At 53.5% G+C, this 19,580-nt stretch overlaps 2 protein-coding genes across 5 annotated transcripts; one reads left to right on the top strand and one right to left on the bottom strand.

The window, feature by feature from the left end:
• The first annotated feature begins 20 nt into the window (after positions 1-20).
• Positions 21-2,673, top strand: TRPT1 (tRNA phosphotransferase 1). Of its 3 annotated transcripts, none has more exons than XM_049892351.1 (8): positions 21-107; positions 665-748; positions 963-1,044; positions 1,583-1,752; positions 1,842-2,016; positions 2,224-2,280; positions 2,356-2,466; positions 2,582-2,673. In XM_049892351.1, exons 2-8 carry the CDS (start codon positions 674-676, stop codon positions 2,671-2,673), a joined length of 762 nt encoding a protein of 253 aa, XP_049748308.1. In that variant the 5' UTR covers positions 21-107; positions 665-673. The 3 variants fall into 3 exon arrangements, with proteins under 3 accessions (XP_049748308.1, XP_049748307.1, XP_049748309.1); XM_049892350.1 differs by lacking the exon at positions 21-107 and adding an exon at positions 117-338; XM_049892352.1 differs by lacking the exon at positions 21-107 and adding an exon at positions 368-562.
• On the bottom strand, positions 2,663-19,085 carry FERMT3 (FERM domain containing kindlin 3). Of its 2 annotated transcripts, none has more exons than XM_049892338.1 (15): positions 18,951-19,085; positions 18,247-18,420; positions 15,142-15,375; positions 14,816-14,935; positions 14,554-14,722; positions 14,261-14,363; positions 5,942-6,049; positions 5,680-5,814; positions 5,549-5,598; positions 5,323-5,447; positions 4,985-5,091; positions 4,573-4,806; positions 4,130-4,254; positions 3,319-3,460; positions 2,663-3,208 (listed from the first exon to the last, which is right to left on the bottom strand). In XM_049892338.1, exons 2-15 carry the CDS (start codon positions 18,404-18,406, stop codon positions 3,029-3,031), a joined length of 1,992 nt encoding a protein of 663 aa, XP_049748295.1. In that variant the 5' UTR covers positions 18,407-18,420; positions 18,951-19,085; the 3' UTR covers positions 2,663-3,028. The 2 variants fall into 2 exon arrangements, with proteins under 2 accessions (XP_049748295.1, XP_049748296.1); XM_049892339.1 differs by having other exon boundaries at positions 18,247-18,417.
• Positions 19,086-19,580: the final 495 nt, after the last annotated feature.

The raw sequence follows: 19,580 nt of genomic DNA, 5'->3' as shown, positions 1-19,580 counted from the left end.
CCCCTCCCCGGAGCGGAAGTGCCCGCCTCCTTCCTCCTTGCGGCCTCTCATTGGTCGGTCCGGGCGCTAGAGGCCCGCAGGGTCAGGCGCCCTAGCAGGAGGGAGTGGTGAGTCTAGGGTTGGCCTCGCTGCCCTGTCTGTCGGTCTGTCTTTCCTTGCTGACCCTGACGCTTCCACCTTGGTAGCTCGGACGCCAGCGGCGGACTGGCCCCGCCTCCCCAGGCCGGCCTTGCAGGACGGAGCCGCGAGCCTGGACTTGACTTTCGGGCTGGCACGCATTGTGATCTTGGGCAAATCTTACCTGCCTCAGTTTCCCTATCTGCACCATGAGATTAGGGGTGGGAAGTGAATTTAATAAGTTGTATATGTCCCCCCCCCCACCCCCCAGCTCTCACGTACCGAGGCTTTGTGACTTTCTGACAGGCTGGGGACGAGAACCAAAACCAAACCAAACCCTTTGCCGTGGAGTTGATTCTGACTCGTAGCAACCCTATAGCACAGAGTAGAACTACCCCATAGGCTTCCAAGAAGCACCTGGTGGATTCGAACTGCCGATCTTTTGGTTAGCAGCCATAGCTCTTAACCACTATACCACCAGAGTTTCTGCTGGCCTTCTGCACTGGAGAGTTCTTAAAGACGCTCCCACGGGACACTGTTCCCCCAGGTCTTGGCCATGAACTCTTCTGGAAGAAGGCAGCAGGAAGCAGCAGGGCCCAGGGCTAGAAGGGCTCACAGACTCCCTGAGCAGGTAGGCGCTTCCCACCCCCACTGTCTTGGTGGGAGGGCAGGGGCAGGGGAGTCTGAGTCCTGGCTTTCTGGGAAATGCTGGTGGGGTTGGAGGGGGCAGATGGGTTTTTCTGTTCGCAGAGACCCATCTCCCTCTGCAGCAGGTCACTCAGTTCAGGGTGGGCAGCAGGGCAGGGACACCACAGGGACCAGGGACCACCTCTGGGCTCTTTCAGGACCGCGATGTGCAACTGTCCAAGGCTCTGTCCTACGCCCTGCGCCATGGGGCCCTGAAGCTGGGACTTCCCCTGGGGGCAGGTAAGTGAGGGACCCTGGAGCCTTGGAGGGGAAGAGCTGCTTGAGGCCCCGGAGCTCTGTAAGCCTGCCTGTGACTGCCCTCTCCCGTGGGTGGTTCCCACCACTGCCCTATGAGAAGGGCATGGCAGGGCACAGCCTCCCAGCGTACAGAGAAGACTGAGGCCCGGAGATGAGGGGGGCCCAGAGCTCCCTGGAAGAGGAGTTCCTGTCTGGGCCAGGCTGGTGAGGCCCCTCCAGCCAATTGACTCAGTGAACACTTATCCCAAGGCTGGCCACTGAGGGGTATTGTAGCAACTGATGTTTGAATGTCCACTTCTATGCTAAGTGAGCATTTTATCTTTGTGACTCTCCACGAGGCAGATAGGATGCCCATGTAAATTCAGGAAACTAAGGCCGAGAAAGGGGAGACTTTCTCAAGGCCACAGAGCTGGGGGCAGATGAAGCCCTTGTGCACAGAGCTGAGGCCTGCACTCACTCTGTCACCTTGGCCCAGGCCAGAGCAAGGTCAGCCCCTGAGCACCTGCCCCCCCGCCTGCAGATGGCTTCGTGCCCCTTCGTTCCCTCCTGCAGCTGCCCCAGTTCCGAGGTTTCTCAGCTGAAGACGTGCAGCGTGTGGTGGACACCAATGGGAAGCAGCGGTTTGCCCTGCAACCCGGGGACCCCAGCACTGGCCCTCTCATCCGGGCCAATCAGGGCCATTCCCTGCAGGTGGGGGCTCTGGGGCTAGGTGGGAGAGCCAGGTGAGGCCTCTGCCCATGAGGGGGGCTCACTGCTGCCTGCTCGCCCACCCATCCCAGGTTCCTGAGTTGGAGCTGATGCCTCTGGAGACGCCGCAGGTCCTGCCCCCCGTGCTGGTCCATGGCACGTTCTGGCAGCACTGGCCATCCATCCTGCTCAAGGGCCTGTCTTGCCGGGGAAGGACACATATCCACCTTGCCCCTGGACTGCCTGGGGACCCTGATGTCATCAGTGGTCAGTTCCCACCCCAGTTGCTTCCAGCCACTGTGTCCTTCCAGGTCTCCCTCCAAAGGTCACACCTCCCTTGTCTGAGGTCACCCCATGCCCTGCATGTAGTTCCAACACCCCCCCTACACACACCGAGCAGGGGACCCCAGCCTGCCCAGGTTTGCTGGTTGCAGCCCCAGATGCCCCAGGCCCCAGCTCTGGCTGTCTTTGCAGGCATGCGGCCCAACTGTGAAGTGGCCGTCTTCATCAATGGACCCCTGGCCTTGGCAGGTGAGCCTGGATGCATCAGGGACTGGCATAGGCCTTCAGGGAGGGCAGGAGTCACAACCCTGGCTCTCACTGCAGATGGAATCCCCTTCCTCCGCTCTGCCAATGGCGTGATCCTGACGCCAGGGAATGCTGATGGTGTCCTGCTTCCCAAGTACTTCAAGGCAGCTTTGCAGCTCCGCCCTACCCGTGAGAGCTCCCCACCCTCTATTTTTGTGCCTGGAGCCTGTGCCCTTGCCTCACCTCTTCTCCAGCCCCCAACTTAGGTCCCCCTCTCTCTAACCAACTCTTGTCTCCATCTCAGGAAAGCCCCTCTCTCTGTCCGGTGGTGAAGAGACAGAGTGTCAGAGTTTCCCCAAGCACAACCCAAGAAGAAGAGGGATGGTCCAGCAATAAAATATTTATTTACACACACAAAAAATTTTAAAATATAACCAAAAAGACACTCCAGTTTAAAAAAAAATGGGCCATCACTCTGTAGCGACATTTGGTCTTCGTGGTGTGCTCAGGGACTCCAGATAGGTCAGGGGTATTGGTCTTGGCCACTCCGGCAAGGGAAGGGGGGCACTTCCCCTCCCCAGCCTGGGTGGTGGCAGAGTCTGGCCCAGTTAGGCCCCTGGTCTGAACAAAGCCAGGGTGAGGGCAGGTGAACGTGCGCAGCTCGGTGCATGCCTGGCGAGGGTGCAGGCAGTGAGTCCCAGTGGCCGTGTGGCCATGGCATGTGTGAGTGGCATGAGGCAGTGAGACAGCCCTAGAAGGCCTCGTGGCCCCCCGTAAGCTGCAGGAAAAGGTCCTCATCCAGCTCTTCCCCGCGGGCACGCTCCCGCGTCGACAGGAAGATATAGCCCCCGATGTACTCGTGCACGATACGGCAGCTGGCAGACACACAGCTGAAGGCCACGTTGATGTGCTCGTCAAACTCGATGGCCACCTGAGGGCAGGCGGGCGGGCGGAGGGGCTAAGGTGGGATGCGGGAGCAACCCCTCCCTGTCCTGGTGGGGTCAGGCCCCGCCCCCGGTGCTGTCCCCACTGTGTGCCCACCTGCCGGATGTCCCAGTTGACGTTCCACTGACGCATGTTGCTGAACCGCCAGGTCTTGACCACGTCACCCACGGCTAGGTCGATGCGGATCAGCCGGTTGTTGGCAATGCCCAGGATCTCGTCTTTCCTGCTGCCCTTGAACCTGGTCCCAGGGTGGGGGGTAGGGGGCAAGTGTGAGCAAGGGCCCCACCCTACATGACCTTAAGCCCCACAGCGTGGCACAGTGTTGATGAGCGAACGCGGTGGAGGCACGCCGAGCTGCAGTCACTGCCCCATTCTGCTGCCCACCAGCCCTGTGATACTGGACAACTCGTCTGGGCCTCAAACTCCTTATCTGGAAAACGGGGGAACTGAGATCATCATTATCGGGACTTTTAGCAGCATCAGGCAGTCCGTGCCTTTAAATAATAACTGTTTGGGTTTTTGTTTTTTGTATCATGACCCTCTTCGTCTGTTGCCTTGCTCATCTTGGAATGAGCAGGGGTAATCAAAGGGGGCCCTGCTTATAACAGTATCTGGGGTCAGCCCTATTCTCCTGACAAGCTAACCCAGGCCCAGAGAGGGGACAGTCCATGGCAGAGCTGGGATGGGGCCCAGATCTGCTTTCTTGGCCTGAGCTCTCTTAGGTTTGTTGTAGGGTGTGTGGAGGGGACCGGGGGGAGCACACAGGGCATCCCCCAGTGAGGTCTGTCAACAGAGAACAGGGGAAGGGAGGCTTCTGGGGAATGCAGTGGCTGCCTAGGACCCGTTCTTGGGATGTGGCCCAGGGGAGAGTAGATCTGTGCTTGGCAGGGCTGGGTGGGTCCCTTACCTGACCAAGAAGTAGGAGATGCCAAAGTCAGGCAGAGACTGCCAGGCCTGGATGAAGCGCAGCTGGGCCTCGGACAGTGAGAGCTGGGCCACATTCTGGTGAGCTTCCAGGATCCGCGGGGTGAGCTGTGGGACCACCCTTGTGAGGGGCCACTTGGAATTCGTCCCCTCCCCCAAAGCCCCTGAGGCCCCCTGCCTGCCCTAATCAGGAGATGGGATGCTGAGCTGGGGAAGGGGCAGTGCCCACTGTGGGACCGCTAGAGTGCACCTCTTACCACTCAGCAGATGTGAGCTGATGCCCTGACCCCTCCCAGAGGGTTGGACCTGGCCTCTGGGGTGTGAGTGAGTGAGTGGGGGAGAGAGCAAGCGGCCACAGTGTTTGGGCCAACGGGAATAGTCCAGGGACAGGTGGGAGAAGGAACAAATGAGCCCATGCATTCCCACCTGCTTGGCCTTGAACTTGCGCTGGAAGCGGGGAGCGACGAGACCATAGGGGTTCAGGCCCTCGGTGGAGGTGTCGGGACTCTGAGAATGGTTGCCTGAGCCCCCGGTGCCCGCCCGCTGCAGGCTTAGGAAGGCCAGGATGGCCTGCACCTCACTAGCATAGCTGCTGTCTGCCATGGTGCGGCCCTTGGAGGCCAGTCGGCAGCCAGCCATCCAGTGGGCGTACTGCTGCTCCTGGGGGTGGGCCAGGGGAGTGGGGTGAGGGGCTAGTAGGCTCTGGGCAGACCCTTGCCCCTGCCCCAGCCCGGCCTCTGCCCTGGCCCCAGATCCCCACCCTGGCCCAGCCCCTTCCCAGCCCCTGTCCTGGCCCCAGACCCCCACCCTGGCCCAGCCCTTGCCCAGCCTCACTCACGTCCTGGCACCGCAGGTAGATCTCACTCATGCCCTCAGGTGATGGCACCAGGAGTTTGATGCAGAACTTCTGACCCGAGACATTGACATCGGGGACCACCTCACAGCCTGGAGGGAGAGAAGGGGTGGGTGGAGAAACCAGGCATGAGAAGCCACCTCAGAAGTCCCTGTGTCAATGCCAGCCCTGCACAACCACTCCGGGACACAGGATGTCTTCCCTGGGCCCCAGAAGTAAACCAAGGCTGGGTGAGAGCATTTAGCTGCCCAGCCCCCTGGGGCCAGGTGGGACCCCAGCCCTCCTCTGTCCTTGCCCAGTCCTGGCCACCCATCCTCAATCACCTTTGAGGTTGAGCTGCTGAATGGGGTCCCCAGGGGCCTCGTCCTTGCTCTTGTAGTAGGACAAAGTGGTCTCTTTGAACACCACCCAGTGCTGGCGGTACCCCTTCAGGGTCAGCTTCCGGGGCCTGGGGGCACAGGGGATGGTTTGTGAAAGGCCACTTCCCTCCCTTCCTCCCCTCTCCAGATCAGCCCCTCTGCAGGGCTGCCCATGCTGGCCCAAACTCACCGGAAAATTCGGAGATAGTCTTTGAGCTCTGGAATGGTAGTGAGGCTGTCCTGTGGGAGGGGTGTCAAATGGAGACCTGAGTCCCCTGTGCTGGACGCTGACCCCACCCCCTGATCCAAGCGCCTCCTCACCAGCACATCAGTGGACGCCGACCCCTCCAGCTTCACCTCCAGGTTACTCAGGGCTGCATCCAGGTCATCCAGCCCTGGGTCCGTGCCCACCGGCTCGCCCACCTCCCCACTCTGCGACAGCTTGTTGATGTGGTACTGGGTGGGGCACAGGACCAGGGAGGGCTGAGTTGGCAGCTTATCCGCCCAATAAGGTCTCCTAACCTGGGCCGCCCTGGCCTGCCATGCCTGCCCACAACCACCCCGGTCCAGGCCTGCCTGGCACCTGCAGGGCTGCAAACACCATCATCTCCTCCTCAGTGCAGTCAATCTCCTCCAGCAGCAGGTCCCACCGAGCCTGCTCGTACAGCTGTGTCAGCCGCACGGGGTCCATCTGCAGTGGAGGGCGGGAGGCCCACTTGGTCAGGTGCCAACCGCCCAAAGCGCCCTGCCGCCCCAGCCCTGCCCTGCCAGCCTTGGCCCTCAGCCTGCCCTCCTCATGGGCAAGCTAGTCAGTGTCCCCACATGGGAGCAGCCCCCAACCCCAGCCTTGCACCCTGCCAGCCCCCTGCTGCCCAGGCAAATGGCACCTTCCTACCTCTAAACCTTTGCTCAGTTGTTCAATTAACAAAAGTTTCATGTGTGCCTACTGTGCGCTCAGTATGCTGCTGAGGGCACCAGGCAGACTGAGTAAACCAGTCGATCAATAAGCAAAGTGATTCAAGAGTGTGATGGGATACTGTATGATCTCACATGTATGAAATAAGGACATATATAGAAACCAAAGCTTATTAGTGGGAGGGAGGGGGAAGGGGAGATCTTCACTTTCGGGGCATTGACTTCATTAATGGTGGTGGAATGATTTGGAAAAGGATAGCGAGAATAGCTGCACAACCTGAGTAACGTAATCGATGTTACTGAATTGGTGGCGTATGTTTTGTTATGTATATTTTCACCACATAAAATTCAAATAAAAGGCATAGTTGAATTTTTACAAAAAAAAAAAAGTGAGTGTGATAGAAGTTATAAAGAAAATAGCTTCTATGATGGCAGCTTACCCAAGCTCTTGAGTAAGGCCACCACAAATCTGATGCTGATGAGACAGCATGGAATGAGGTGTGGGAGCCTACTCTATGGGGGAAGCAGTCAGAGAAAGCTCTGTGGAGGAGGTGACGTATTGGCATGCACTGAGACTTGAAGGATGACAATGGGCCACTAGTAGGAAGAGTGATAGGAAGAGCATTCCAGAGAGAAGGAACAGGGAGTGTAAAGGACCAAAGGGGACCCCAGTTACCCACAGAGGATCAACCCCATGCTCCTTCTGAAACCCAATCAAAATGGATAGTAAAGGCATAAAAAAGGTAAACCCAAAAGGTCAAAGAAGAGAGAGGGGACAATAGCAGATGAGAGATGTCAACAAAATTTGGAAGATACAAAGCAAAACTATGAATGGAAACTGAGTTACAGGGTGGAGCCCTGGGATCTCACTCCATTTTTCCTTTCCTGCTCTGTGCTAAAGACACTAATGGGTTTGGAAGATAGAAAACAAGCAGTAAAAAGAACAAAGATTCAAACAAAGGCATCTAGCTCACGTGGCAGGCTGTAGACCTGGATCCTCTGGATGTGGGGCAAGGGTGGGCAAAAATGAGGACTGGTAGAAAGTCTGTAACAGGAACAGGCCCCCTCCCTCACTTCCGGCACTCAACTAATGGCCCACTGGCACCTGCAAAAGCCCCGAGATGCTGAACTGGAGGATGTCTGCACCTGGCACCCCAGGCACAGCTAGGTAAAAGGATACACAATGCTGAAAACAGATGAATTCAGAGAAAGTTGGATCCTGATACGCCCCAGGCCTTTCCTACTTGTCACCCAAAATATTGACAGTAACCCTTCTATCTTCAATTGGGAGATTAGAGGGTTCATCTCTGAGAAACTAATCAGCCAAACAGAAAACCCTGCCCAGTTGCCCAGTTGCCCCCAGGAAGCCCCCAAAATGTCAAGCCTTATTCACACACTCAAGGTTTCCAATCAACATCTTAGGGCCTCAGTTGTAAATACAAATGCACAGGCAAGGTTCACCCACATTTGAGCAAAGCTGCTAGCATGAACTACAGAGACAAGGATAAAAAGAAGGAAAAAGAGATTACAGGAAATAAAGACAATATAGGAAGCAGACAAAAACTTCAAACACTAATCAAATTCTTTATAGAGATAAAACAAGAACAGGATGTTATTTTACAAAGGAACATAATTGTAAAGCTATAGTAATTAAGACTGTGTGGCATTGGCAAAGAGAGACAAACTGACCAGTAGAATTGAAGAGAGTCAGAGAGAGACCCACAAATATATGCTCACCTGATTTAAGACAATGGGGACACTGCTGTTCATTGGGGGGAAAGGATGCTCTTTTTAATAAATGGCACTGGATACCCATAAGTAAGAAAAATGTATTTGGACCTCTACCTCACACCACATACAAATGTCAATTACAGATAGATTGCAGGTCTAAATATTAAAGTTGAAGCAATAAAGTCTTTACAGAAAAACATAGGACTATATCTTTGTGATCTTAGAATAGGAAAGATTTCTTAAATAGGATGCAAAAGTTATTAGTCATAAAAGAAAAAAGTTATAAATTGGATTATGTTAAGAACTTCAATTATCAAACCATGAAGAGAATGAAAAGGCAAAGGACAGCATGGGAAAATCTATTCATAATTTATCTGAAAAAGCACTCATGCCACAATATATAAAGAACTCTTACAAATCAATAAGAAAAGAGAAAACCAAACCAAAACCAAATCCAGTGCCGTTGAGTCGATTCCAACTCATGCAACCCTATAAGACAGAGTAGAACTGCCTCATAGAGTTTCCAAGGAGCGCCTGGCGGATTCAAACTGCCGATTCTTTGGTTTGCTGCTGTAGCACTTAACCACTATGCCACCAGGGTTTCCAAGAAAAGACAACTCAATACTAAAATTGACAAGACTCATAGAAACTTAATCAAAAAAAAAGGATATCCGAATAGTTCATAACTATATGAAAAAGGGCTCAACTTCATTAGTCATCAGGGGAAAATAAATTGAAACCATATAAAAAGCAGATCAGTGTTACATGGGGTTGGTCTGGGAGGGAGACTGATTGCAAATGGACACTTGAGAACTCTCTGGGGTAGTGGAAATGTTCTAAAACTGGACTGTGGTCATGGTTGCACAACAGTACAAATTTACTAAAAATAAACCAAACACAGTAGGTGGTTTCTATGGTATATAAATCATACCTCAATAAAGCTGTTAAAGAAAGAAACAAAACAAAACAAGAGATTCCCTTATATACCCGCCAGAATAAATATCATGAAAAACAGAAAATACCAAGCGTGGGTGAAGCTATAGAACAAACGAAGCTCTCATACTCAACTGATGGGCACATAAACTGGTATAACCACTTTAGAAAGTTGTTTAGCAGTTATCTATGAAAGAAAGCTGTGGATCAAAACAGATGATGGATAACATTGCGAAGAATGGGAATTCCAGAACACTTAACTGTGCTCATGAGGAACCTGTACTTTAGACCAAGAGACAGCTGTTCAAACAGAGCAAGGGGTTACTGTGTGGTTTAAAGTCAGGAAAGGTCTGCATTAGAGTTGTATCATTTCACCCTACTTATTCAATCTGAATGCTGAGAAAATAACCTGAGACCTGGACTATATGAAGAAGAATGTGGTATCAGGATTAGAGGAAGACTAATTAACAATCTGCGATATGCAGATGACACAAACTAGCTTACTGAAAGTGAAAAGGACTTGAAGCACTTACTGATGAAGATCAAAGACCACAGCCTTCAGTATGGATTGCACCTCAACATAAAGAAAACAAAAATCCTCACAACTGGACCAATAAGCAGCATTATGAAAAAGGAAGAAAAGATTGAAGTTGTCAGGGATTTTATTTTACTTGGATCTACAATCAACACCCATGGAAGCAGCAGTTAAGAAATCAAATGACACATTGCATTGGGCAAATCTGCTGCAAAAGACCTCTTTAGGATGTTAAAAGGCAAAGATGTCACTTTAAGGACTAAGATGGGCCTGACCCAAATCATGGTGTTTCCAATTGTCTCACATGCATGCAAAAGCTGGACAATTAATAAGGAAAACCAAAGAACTGATGCCTTTGAATTATGGTGTTGGTGAAGCGTATTGAGTATACCATGGACTCCCAGAAGAATGAATGAACCTGTCTTAGAAGCACAGCCAGAATGCTCCCATTAGAGGCAAGGGTGGTGAGACTTCATCTCACGTACTCTAGACAGGTTATCAGAAGGCACCGGTCCCTGGAGAAGAACATTGTGCTTGCTAAAGTAGAGAGTCAGTGAAAAAGAGGAAGACCCTCAAGGAAAATGGATTGACACAGTGGCTGCAACAATGGGCTCAAGCATAACAACGGTTGTGAGGATGGCGCAGGACAGGACAGTGTTTTGTTCTGTTGTACATAGGGTCACTAGGAGTCAGAAGTGACTTGATGGCACCTAACAACACTAAAGCTAAACCAACAGCTGCCAAATAACCTAGCAAGTCTACTTCTGAGTGTGTACCCTACAGAAACACGTATATATCTTCACCAAAAGACATACACTAGAATGTTCATAGCACCTCTATTCATGATAGCCCCAACCTGGAAATTGTACAATGTTCATCAATAGTAGAATGGATACATTAATTGTGGTGTGTGGACATAATGAAATGTTGCACAGCAACAGAAAATGTTTCCAGCTTAGAATTCTCTATCTAGCCAAACCATCATGCAAGTGACAGTAGAACAGTGACATTTTCAGACATGCAGGATGTCAACATTTATGTTTCATGAGCCCTTTTAGAGGTAGCTATTGAAATATGTCCTCTATCAAAACAAGGGTGTCTATCAAGAAAGAGGAACACAAGAGATTCAGAAAACAAGAAGTCCAATATAGGACTTCCTAAGAAAATGGTGGATCCCTGGTGGCATAGTAGTCAAGAGCTCGGCTGCTAACCAAAAAGTTGGCAGTTTGCATCTACCATCTGCTCCTTGGAAATCTTGTGGGGGAGTTGTACTCTGTCCTATAGGGTCACTATGAGAGAATCGCGCTGAGGGCAACGGGTTTGCTTTTGTTTTGTTTGTTTTAAGAAGATGGTAAAGGGAAGCCCAAGGACAACAGTCATGCAGTGGATCTAGAGTGCTACCTTTCCTGAGTGGCATCTGGGGTCTTAAATGATAGCAAGCAGTCATCTAAGATGCATCAATTGGTCTTGACTTATCTGGAGCAAAGGAGAATGAAGAACACCAAAGACACAAGGTAATTATGAGCCCACTAGACAGAAAGGGCCACATAAACCAGAGAGTACATCAGCCTGAGGCCAGAAGAATTAGATGGTACCTGGTTATCACTGATGACTGCCCCGACAGGGAACACAACAGAGAATCCCTGATGGAGCAGGAGAACAGTGGGATGCAGACTTCTTGTAAAAAGACCACACTTAATAGACTGACTGAGACTAGAGGGGCCTTGGAGGTCACGGTCCCTGGACCCTCTGTTAGCCTAAGACTGTAACCATTCCCGAAGCCAACTCTTTAAACAGGGATTGGACTGGACTATAAGACGGTAAATGATACTGGTGAGGAGTGAGCTTCTTGGCTCAAGTAGACATGTGAGACTATGTGGGCAGCTCCTATCTGGAGGCAAGATGAGGAGGCAGAGAGGGACAGAAGCTGGTTGAATGGTCATGGGGATTACAGAGCGGAGAGGAGAAGTGTGCTGTCACCTTAGGGGGAGAACAGCTAGGAGTACATAGCAAGGTGTGTATAAGTGTTTGTATCTGAGACTGACTTGATTTGTAAACTTTCCCTTAAAGCACAATTAAAAAAAGAAGTGTTACCATTCCATGTTCTCAAGAAGGAAATAACAGTGATATATATTCTAATATGACTGACCATTTTGAAAGGAGTCTTATGATTGGGTTATAATGTCATAGGGGCTAGATTAAGGGACATCCTTGCCCAATCATGCTAAAGAGCTACAATGACAAGTCATAGTCACACAGAGAGAGCAACCAGTTAGCCTTTTGGGGCCTCTCTTCTAAATATAGACAGTAGAAAAATAAGTAAATTTGACCAAGAAAGGAAATGTAATCATAGATATATACTCTGTGGCTTAACTAAGAACACTATTTACATGTGTTACTATTCACAGTTATTATCATACTGTTTTAACTGAAAACTTAAGGTCCCCCAAGTGGCACAGTTTGCGCTTGACTGCTAACATAAAGGTCATGGGTTTGAGCTCACCCAGCAGTACCACAGAAGAAAAGGCCCAGTGATCTACTTCCTTTAAGATTTTAGTCAAGAACTCTATGGAGCAGTTCTACTCTGTAACACATGGGGTCGCCATGAGTTGCAATGGAATCAATGGCTACTAACAAAAATATAACACAACTCTATTGGAAGGATGCAAGGAACTGCTTGTGTTGTGGGGAGCTCAACCTTCATCTTTCTTACAAAGTCAATAGATAACATGTGGAACTGAAAAATCAAGAAATAGAAATGTAAGCATGTCATACAGAAGTAAGCACTAGAAGACACAGCTAAAGAGTTAAAGTCTACAGTATCTAGGGATCAGAAACCTGGGATAAGTAGAAGTGGCACAGGGAACTTTTTTTTTGTGATTACTATTCCTAACTTGCTAAAACCAAAGCCAAACTAATTGCCTGGAGTCGGTTCCGATTCGTAGTAACCCTATAGGACAGAGTAGAACTGCCCCAGAGGGTTTCCAAGGAGTCGCTGGTGGATCCGAACTGCCAACCAGGGCTACTAACCTGCTAGGACTATTTAAAGGAGCCCTGATGGTACAATGGTTAAGCACTCAGCTGTTAACCAAAAGGTTGGTGGTTCGAACCCACCCAGCACTTCCATAGGAGAAAGACCTGGTGATCTGCTTCCATAAAGATTATAGCCAAAAAAACCCGATGGGGCACTTCTACTCTGTCACGTGGGGTTGCTGTGAGTCAGAACCAACTGGACAGCACATAACAGCAACAGGACTATTAACTCTTTAAGCCATCACATATTACTTTGAGAAAAAAATTAAAAAAAAACAAGAGGGACAAAGGAAAGGAAGACACAACGCTTAGGGGACGCTGGGGAGTGAAAAAATATGGGAACAGGTAAGGGTGATGGTTAAACAACGTGAACATTTAATATCAGTGAACTGATGTGAAGATGGCTGAAATGGCAAATGCTTTGTTACCCATCTATTTGCCGCAATAAAAACAAAGCAAAAAGAACAACGAAGACCAAACGGCTTTTAGACATTGCAGGATGCACTGCACAGGACAGTGATCTTGGGAGAAGGGAAACCGAAAAGACAAGGCCCAAGACGTTGCAGCTTACTGCTGGAGAGTTGCAGAGTGGGGAGGGGGAACCCAAACAGAGTCCAGCATGATCCCTGAGTTGAGAATTTGGGGAGTCCCAGATACCTAGAATTCGTAGGGCAGAGTGCTGGAGTGGGGAGGGCTGCTCAGAGAGAAAGGTCAGGGGATCAGTAGAGGGTTCTCTTGAGTCTTTAGCTGGGTTCTGTCAGCATGTGAGAAAATTACCCAGGCTGGGGACAAACTCTGGAAAGGAGCAGGGTAGAGGGAAAGCAGAGGGGGAAGGAAATTACCAGAGGTCACACGGGACAGGAACAAACACACTCCCAACAGCCCCAGCAGAGAAACCTCACGGGACACGGGGCACCAGAGTGGATTTGGCTGAGGAGAGAGGGAGTTGAGGTGCGTGTGTGTGGTGGGGTGACTTGCTCCCACAGAAAAGCATGGAAAGAGGAGGCAGGATTCGGGGAGCCAGGACACAGGACAGCAGGCGTTCTGGGGACAACTATGTTTAGAAGTTTTGCAGTGAAGAGGGGCAGAGAAAAAGGGGACAGGTAGGTGGCCTGTGGGGGCCTGGGAGGTTTTGTGATGAGCGCACCAAGTGTTGGCTGCCCATGGGGATGAGGTGTGGGAGGCATGCTGAACGCCGGGTTCCTGCTATAAAACCCCTCCCCCGACCACCCCCAGTCCTGCAGGTCCAAGTGCTGCGCCCCCTCCAGGAAACCTTCCTGGGCCTCCCCCATCTGAGGGTGTAGCCCCCCATTACTACTATCTACACTGATCTAGAATCATTTCTCCCCCGACGGCTCCTTGAGAAAGAGCGGGGGAGATTTGTTTCTTTGCCTGAGCATGAGTCCCTGGCTGGTGAAATGGTTGTTCACTTGACTGCTAGCCAAAAGGTTGGCAGTTCAAACCTACCCACAGGTGCCCCGGAAGAAAGGCCTGGCGATCTGCTTCTGCCTTGAAAACCCTACGGAGCACAGTTCTACCCTGACACACATGGGCTCACCATGAGTTGGAATGGACGTGAAGGGAACTGGCAACAACAGCCTTGGCATCAGCCCAGGCCTCAGCACAGCATTTGCTGAGTTAATAAACAAAGACCTGGCCAGCAAATGGACAGACCGACAGACCCTTATGAGTCTCTACAATTCCCAGGCCCCCTGTCTCCTTGATGCAGTTCTTCCTGGCCTGACCCCTGCCCACCTTGGGATCCAGGTCGAAGAAGCTGTAGTACTTGAAGCGCAGCCAGAGCATGTCCCCGGCCTTGACGCCCTGCTGCATGAGGCACCGTGAGGAGTCCAGCCACCTGGGCACAGCAGAGGGGGGTTAGGGTCACACCAGGTATGACCGGGGAGGGGACAGGTAGGGGAGGCGGGGACAAGCACAGTCATTGGAAAGGCCTGGTGAGCCAGGACACAAGTGGGGGTGGGCCTCAGACAGGGGACACAGACACAGGGGACGTGGCCCCAGGTATGCTGACCCAGCGGGCAAAGCACCTGCTGTGGACTTGGGTCTTGTCCAACATGGCGGTGGGCCGCGGCAGGCGCTGCAGCAGGAGGGGGTCCGGGGGCGGCTGGGGCCGACTCAGCATGTGGTAGCAGGCTTCCGTTTGCGCACTGTCTGAGAAGTGGGCTGGCATCCCCCGGAACAGTGCAGGTGCCACTCCTGAAGGGCAGGTCAGGTTAACTGTGCCTGCCCCCTGTGCTGGGCTCAGGCCCAGCCCATCTCCCTCCTGGCCCCTGCGCCGCCTGTGCTCACCCCCAGCCAGGACGACCTTGGACAAGTCATACACCTCTTCCTCCGGCTCCTTTTCTTTCTCCTTCTTCTTCTTTTTCTCAGGAGCCCGGAGCAGAGACAGCTCCTCAGGGTGCCGGATACCTGAGGGGAGTTGGGGCCTCAGAGGGGGCCAGGGTCCTGCCCTGGAAACCCTGTCTGTCTCATGGGCACCCTGGGGGCAGGTCAGGGCCCTGTAGGCAGGATGGGAACAAGAGAGAGGGGACAAGGTAATAATAGCTGGGCCCGGAGAGGGGGGCGCCTGCTGAAACCTGGGGGGCTGGGGAGTTGGGGGCCGCTTGGCCACTCACTGAGGAGGCGGCAGATGGCAGCCACAGCCTGGAAGAGGGGCTGGGAGAAGCTGGCACGTAGGCGCAGGGCGCGGCGATTGGGCAGCCTCAGGATGACTGGCCGATGCTGGGGCCCAAAGAAGAGACGGGCATCGGCCAGAATCCCGTACTTGTCCAGTGTCCAGTGGGTCTGCAGCAGCCACTGTCTTTTCTGCTCCCACCAAATGGCGTGGTCGGACCAGTCCTGCTTGCGCTCTGTGGGGGCCACAGAAGGGAGCGTGTAGGCACCAGCCTTGGAGAGCCCTGCCCAGCCTTCCTCACCTCCGCCCTGATGCTCAGGGCTTAATGGCCTGTCTCCTGAACTCCCAGGGTTCCAGGGGGGCAGAGATGGGGTTTGTCCTGCTGCTGCCACATCCTGAGGGCTGGTGCCAGGCTCAGAGCCAGCGATCTGTGACTATCTAGTGGTTACTAGCTCTGTGATCTTGGGCAAAGCACTTAACCTCTCTGTGCCTCCATTTCTTTTTTGGTCAGGCATGGGTAATGATTTTTCTGACCCCAGAGGTGATGGTGAATGTTCAGTGAGTTACTATTTACCATGGAGGCAGGACAATGCCTGTCACATAGTAAGTGCATAGTGTTTGTGACACACCTATGCACACACATGAAAAATATCAATGCATCACTTGTCATCCAGGTAGGAACTGGGGACAGGGGAGTGGATGGCATGCAGTCACCTCTCCATCCTTCCTCCAGGAGCACGAACCGGCAGGAGGGGAGCCCAAAGGCAAAAGACCATCAACAGCTGCTCCTGGAGTACCGCCCTCTGCAGTTTGCAAAGCCCTTTCTTGCCCTGCTTCTCCCAGTCCTGGTTGTGAGGTCTCTTATTCCCTGCTAAATCCAAGGGAGATCTCTTTGTCTTTATCTTGTCTGAGATCGCCAAGCCTTCTGTTCCCCCCCTGCCTCCATGCCCTCGCCTGTCCTGGGCTTTGTGATGCCCACTTCCCCTTCTCCTCTGACTCTTTCCTCTTCTTTGGCCTCTTCTCCTGACCTGTCCCCTACATGTCCTTTCCCCAGTTCAGTCAGGGACCCTCCTCCCCCATCACACCCTCTTTCTGGGAGTCTCGGCTGTCCTATAGCTTCCCAAATCAGGTACCTCTAGCCCAAACCCTTTCCTGAGCCCCAGGACAGAACCTCCCAGGTCACTGGCTATGGGGCATGTCCACTGGCTTCATTCATTCCAGAAGGGTTTGCTTTCGAGGCCCGGTGCGAACCCTGGGGATAAAGGCCATGACCTCTAGACTCAGACTTCAGGTCACTCATCCCAAACTTGCTCACCTGAAACTGGACCAATGCACCAATTTTCCTCCATACCAGCCCCTCTGAGTCTCAAGGCTGGGTGACAGTGACCCTCCTGCCAGGGACCTGGCCATAGTCCTTTTTTGTTTCTAGCCACCACGTTTAATCGGTATCAGTCCTACCTCCAATAGCCAGCCACCCTCCCTTCTCACCACCTGCCCGCAGGGGGCTTGTCCTCTTTGGCCAGGGCAACTGTGGAAGCCTCCTCCCTGCCTCCAGTCCACCCCCCACCAGCTGCCAAAGGATCTGTCCAGATGTGAGCCTCAGCATGAGGATCTCCTGCTGGAACTGTCCGGGGCTACTCTTCACCTCCAGGATAAAATCCAGACACTGTATGGTGGCCTTCAAGGCCCTCTGTGAGCTGGTCAGGGTACTGTCCCAGCCTCGTTTCTTGTCTGTACTTCGGGGGTCCTCACCTGCCCGGAGGCCCTAATTCAGAGCACCCTGGCCCCCCAACCTCAGCACCCTGCTTCTTCCTGCTGTGTCCACCGCTTAGGATTCATATTAAGAATTGCTTCTTCTGGGCCGTCTCCCCATTCTGGGCTGGGCATGGCCCCTCTTCTGCTCCAGGCCCCAGAATAGCGTTCCGTATTCAGCACCCAGCGCTGTGCGGAGGAGCTGAAGGGCCAGTCCCACCTGCCTGCCATGCTCCAGGCGGCCAGGGCCTGGTACAGGACCTGGCTTAGCTGAGTAGTGGCCTGGTGCACTTAGGAATGTCTGGCAGGTAGGACAGGGTAGGGACAATACCACCATTGCCTTAGGGGGCCCAGGCGGTGGAGGGAGGAGCGGGTCAGTCTGTCTGTCTGACTCCATGTTTAGGCCTCTTGCGTTGCTCAGGTATCATGCCCTGGGGCCAACCAGCTCTTCTGGTGGGTTGCTGGGTCTCCATTCTCCTCAGCCCTGGGCTTGGTCACGCCTGCCTCCGCGACTCGGTCTAACGCCCAGTCTCCTCAGGGACCCTCTGCTCTCCACTTCCGCTTTCACAGCCTGCTTGGGCCCTGCCGTCTGGAAGCTCCCCGGCACCTCACTCTTGTAGTTGGGCTGGGGCCACCCTGTCCCCAGCAGACTGGCCTCCCTCCCCACATGGAAACGTGTGGGTCGCCTGGGTCTGAGCAGCCTTCCCTTCCCCCACCCCCAGGCTGTGCTTAGGCTCTGGCTGGGGCTGGGACTATCTGCCGAGGGCTGGCCTGCCTTCCGGCTCTGGGCTCTGGATATCGATATTGGGAGTGAGCGCCTATGGCCCTCCCAGGAAGGGCAGCCCCCACCCCCAGCAGCGGCGGCCGATGAGAAGTCACTGCCACTGCGTCATGGGCCTGCGCCTTCATGGCTGATACCACAGGCTGTTTTGCTGTAACTTCCTGTGGGGGCAGGGCCTTCCCACCCAGGCTGGGCCTTCACCAGGGCCTTCCGCCCAGGGAGGGAGTGTGGGAGCAGACCCCCGGGAGGCCCCTCTGCCCCCTCCACAGACGCCAGGTATGTGGCCTCCTCCTGGGCCCAGGCAAGGCCTCACCTTCTCCCCTTGAGTGAATGGAGGGGGTCCCCGCCTCCGGACTTAGCAGAACCAAGAACCAGCCCAAGCATGAGGGAGGGAAGACAGTGGGATGGAGAGGAAGTTGAGGAAATGTCTTTTTTGGAACCAAATGATTAAGCTGGTGCCTGAGTCACTGCCACCATTATCATGAGCTGTGCAGCAGGGGTGGCCCGGAAGTGCCCGGGGATTCAGGCTGCAGCCACCCCATGGTGCCCAGCTCGGGGCAGCAGGGCACTCACTGATCTCCTCCACGATCTTCAGCAGGACCCCGCCAATGTGTGACTCCCCTGTGACCCGAAGGGTGACCGACTCCGCCTCAGGGTCCTCCTCGCCCACGAACACCCGCAGCTCCCAGGATGAGTCGATGTAGTCCCCGGAGGCTGTCTTCATCCCCGCCATGGCTGCAGCTGCTTCTGTGGGGGAGGGTAGGTAGAAGCCAAGGTAGCTGGGGGCTGGAGGCTGGGGGCCTGCTGTGTTTAAGCAGGAATCCCACGGGTCCTCTGGACAGGTGGTGGAGCACCCACAGGCCAGCATGCCCATGGCAGTGGAAGACACCCAGTTGTTTAGGCAACCTCAAGGCCACTCACCTTCATGGTGGTTGAGCTGAAAGGACCCTCAGGGACCATTTCCAACCCACTCCCATCTCACAGATGGGAAGACTGAGGCCCGGTGAGAAGACGTTCACTCAGGATCACCCAGCCCAGCCCCAGAGTGGGGCAGAACCCTGTCTGCTTGCACCCAGGCAAGCGCTGGCCTCTTGAGCCACGCTGGCAGCGGCCCACACTGGAAGCAGTACAAACTCAAGGTGGCCCACAACTCAGATCTGAACGTCCCCAGTCAGCAGAAGCCTCTCCAGGGCAGTGGAAAGTTCAGGCTGCCTCGTGGGGAGGCACGCCGGGCAGATGGGTGGCAGGAGGGCAAGAAGGAGAGGGTCCCTGCTTACCTTGCCTGCTCAGGCGCTGCAGGTAGGGGATGGAGGTGCCAGCCGCTCGGCCTTAGTCTAGACACCTGCAGGCCCGGAGTTCTCCCGGCTCCCTCTGCTTTCTCTTTGGAACTTCCTTCAGAGGGCAGCCCTTGACTTTGCCTTATCACAGCGGGAGGGCTGGCCGGCCCCGCCCCAGGGTGGGCAGGCCTGGGTGCAGGAAGCCACTGGTGTGCTTGCCAGTGTGCACCCTTGCCTACCAGAGAGCACAGGAAGCAAGAGGATGGGGTGTGTAGACCCAAGCTCTCCTTACCTGGAGGGAAGCTCGGTTCAAGCTGAAGAAACCCGCAGTTCCTGTTGGAGGCTAGGTCCCCCTTTGTAGGTGGGAAATGTCTCACATTTCCAACCTGTCTTGAGGTTGGGCCCTTTGGGCCATGAGGAACCCCAGGGCTGCCAGAAGGAAGAGCCATGGAATTAAAGGATTGGGGCCAGGGTTATTTAGGAACGTGGAAGGTGAAACCAACTCAAGCCCACACTCACTCTCATCACTACGGGTGACCCTCAGAGCAGGAATCTGGGGTACAAGTTCTTTTTCATAGTTTTTCCTACCCCCAACAATGGCCTCTTTCCCACACTCTTCAATCTGGCAAC

This window comes from Elephas maximus, chromosome 7, assembly GCF_024166365.1.
Source record: "Elephas maximus indicus isolate mEleMax1 chromosome 7, mEleMax1 primary haplotype, whole genome shotgun sequence".
In the NCBI taxonomy this organism is placed as follows: domain Eukaryota; kingdom Metazoa; phylum Chordata; class Mammalia; order Proboscidea; family Elephantidae; genus Elephas; species Elephas maximus.
The sequence above is the reverse complement of the archived record's forward strand: the minus strand, read 5'-3'. Positions and strand labels throughout refer to the sequence as shown.

Bases quoted from the DNA above. Each gene is read 5' to 3' on its own strand.
- TRPT1 (XM_049892350.1), top strand. The intron at 1,753-1,841 runs GTGGGGGCTCTG...CACCCATCCCAG, and splicing joins ATCAGGGCCATTCCCTGCAG to GTTCCTGAGTTGGAGCTGAT. The intron at 2,467-2,581 runs GTGAGAGCTCCC...TCTCCATCTCAG, and splicing joins TTTGCAGCTCCGCCCTACCC to GAAAGCCCCTCTCTCTGTCC.
- FERMT3 (XM_049892338.1), bottom strand. From the start codon at position 18,406: ATGGCGGGGATGAAGACAGCCTCCGGGGACTACATCGACTCATCCTGG. The intron at 5,599-5,679 runs GTGAGGAGGCGC...CCCCTCCCACAG, and splicing joins CGGCGTCCACTGATGTGCTG to GACAGCCTCACTACCATTCC. The intron at 3,209-3,318 runs GTGGGCACACAG...GCCTGCCCTCAG, and splicing joins TCAACTGGGACATCCGGCAG to GTGGCCATCGAGTTTGACGA.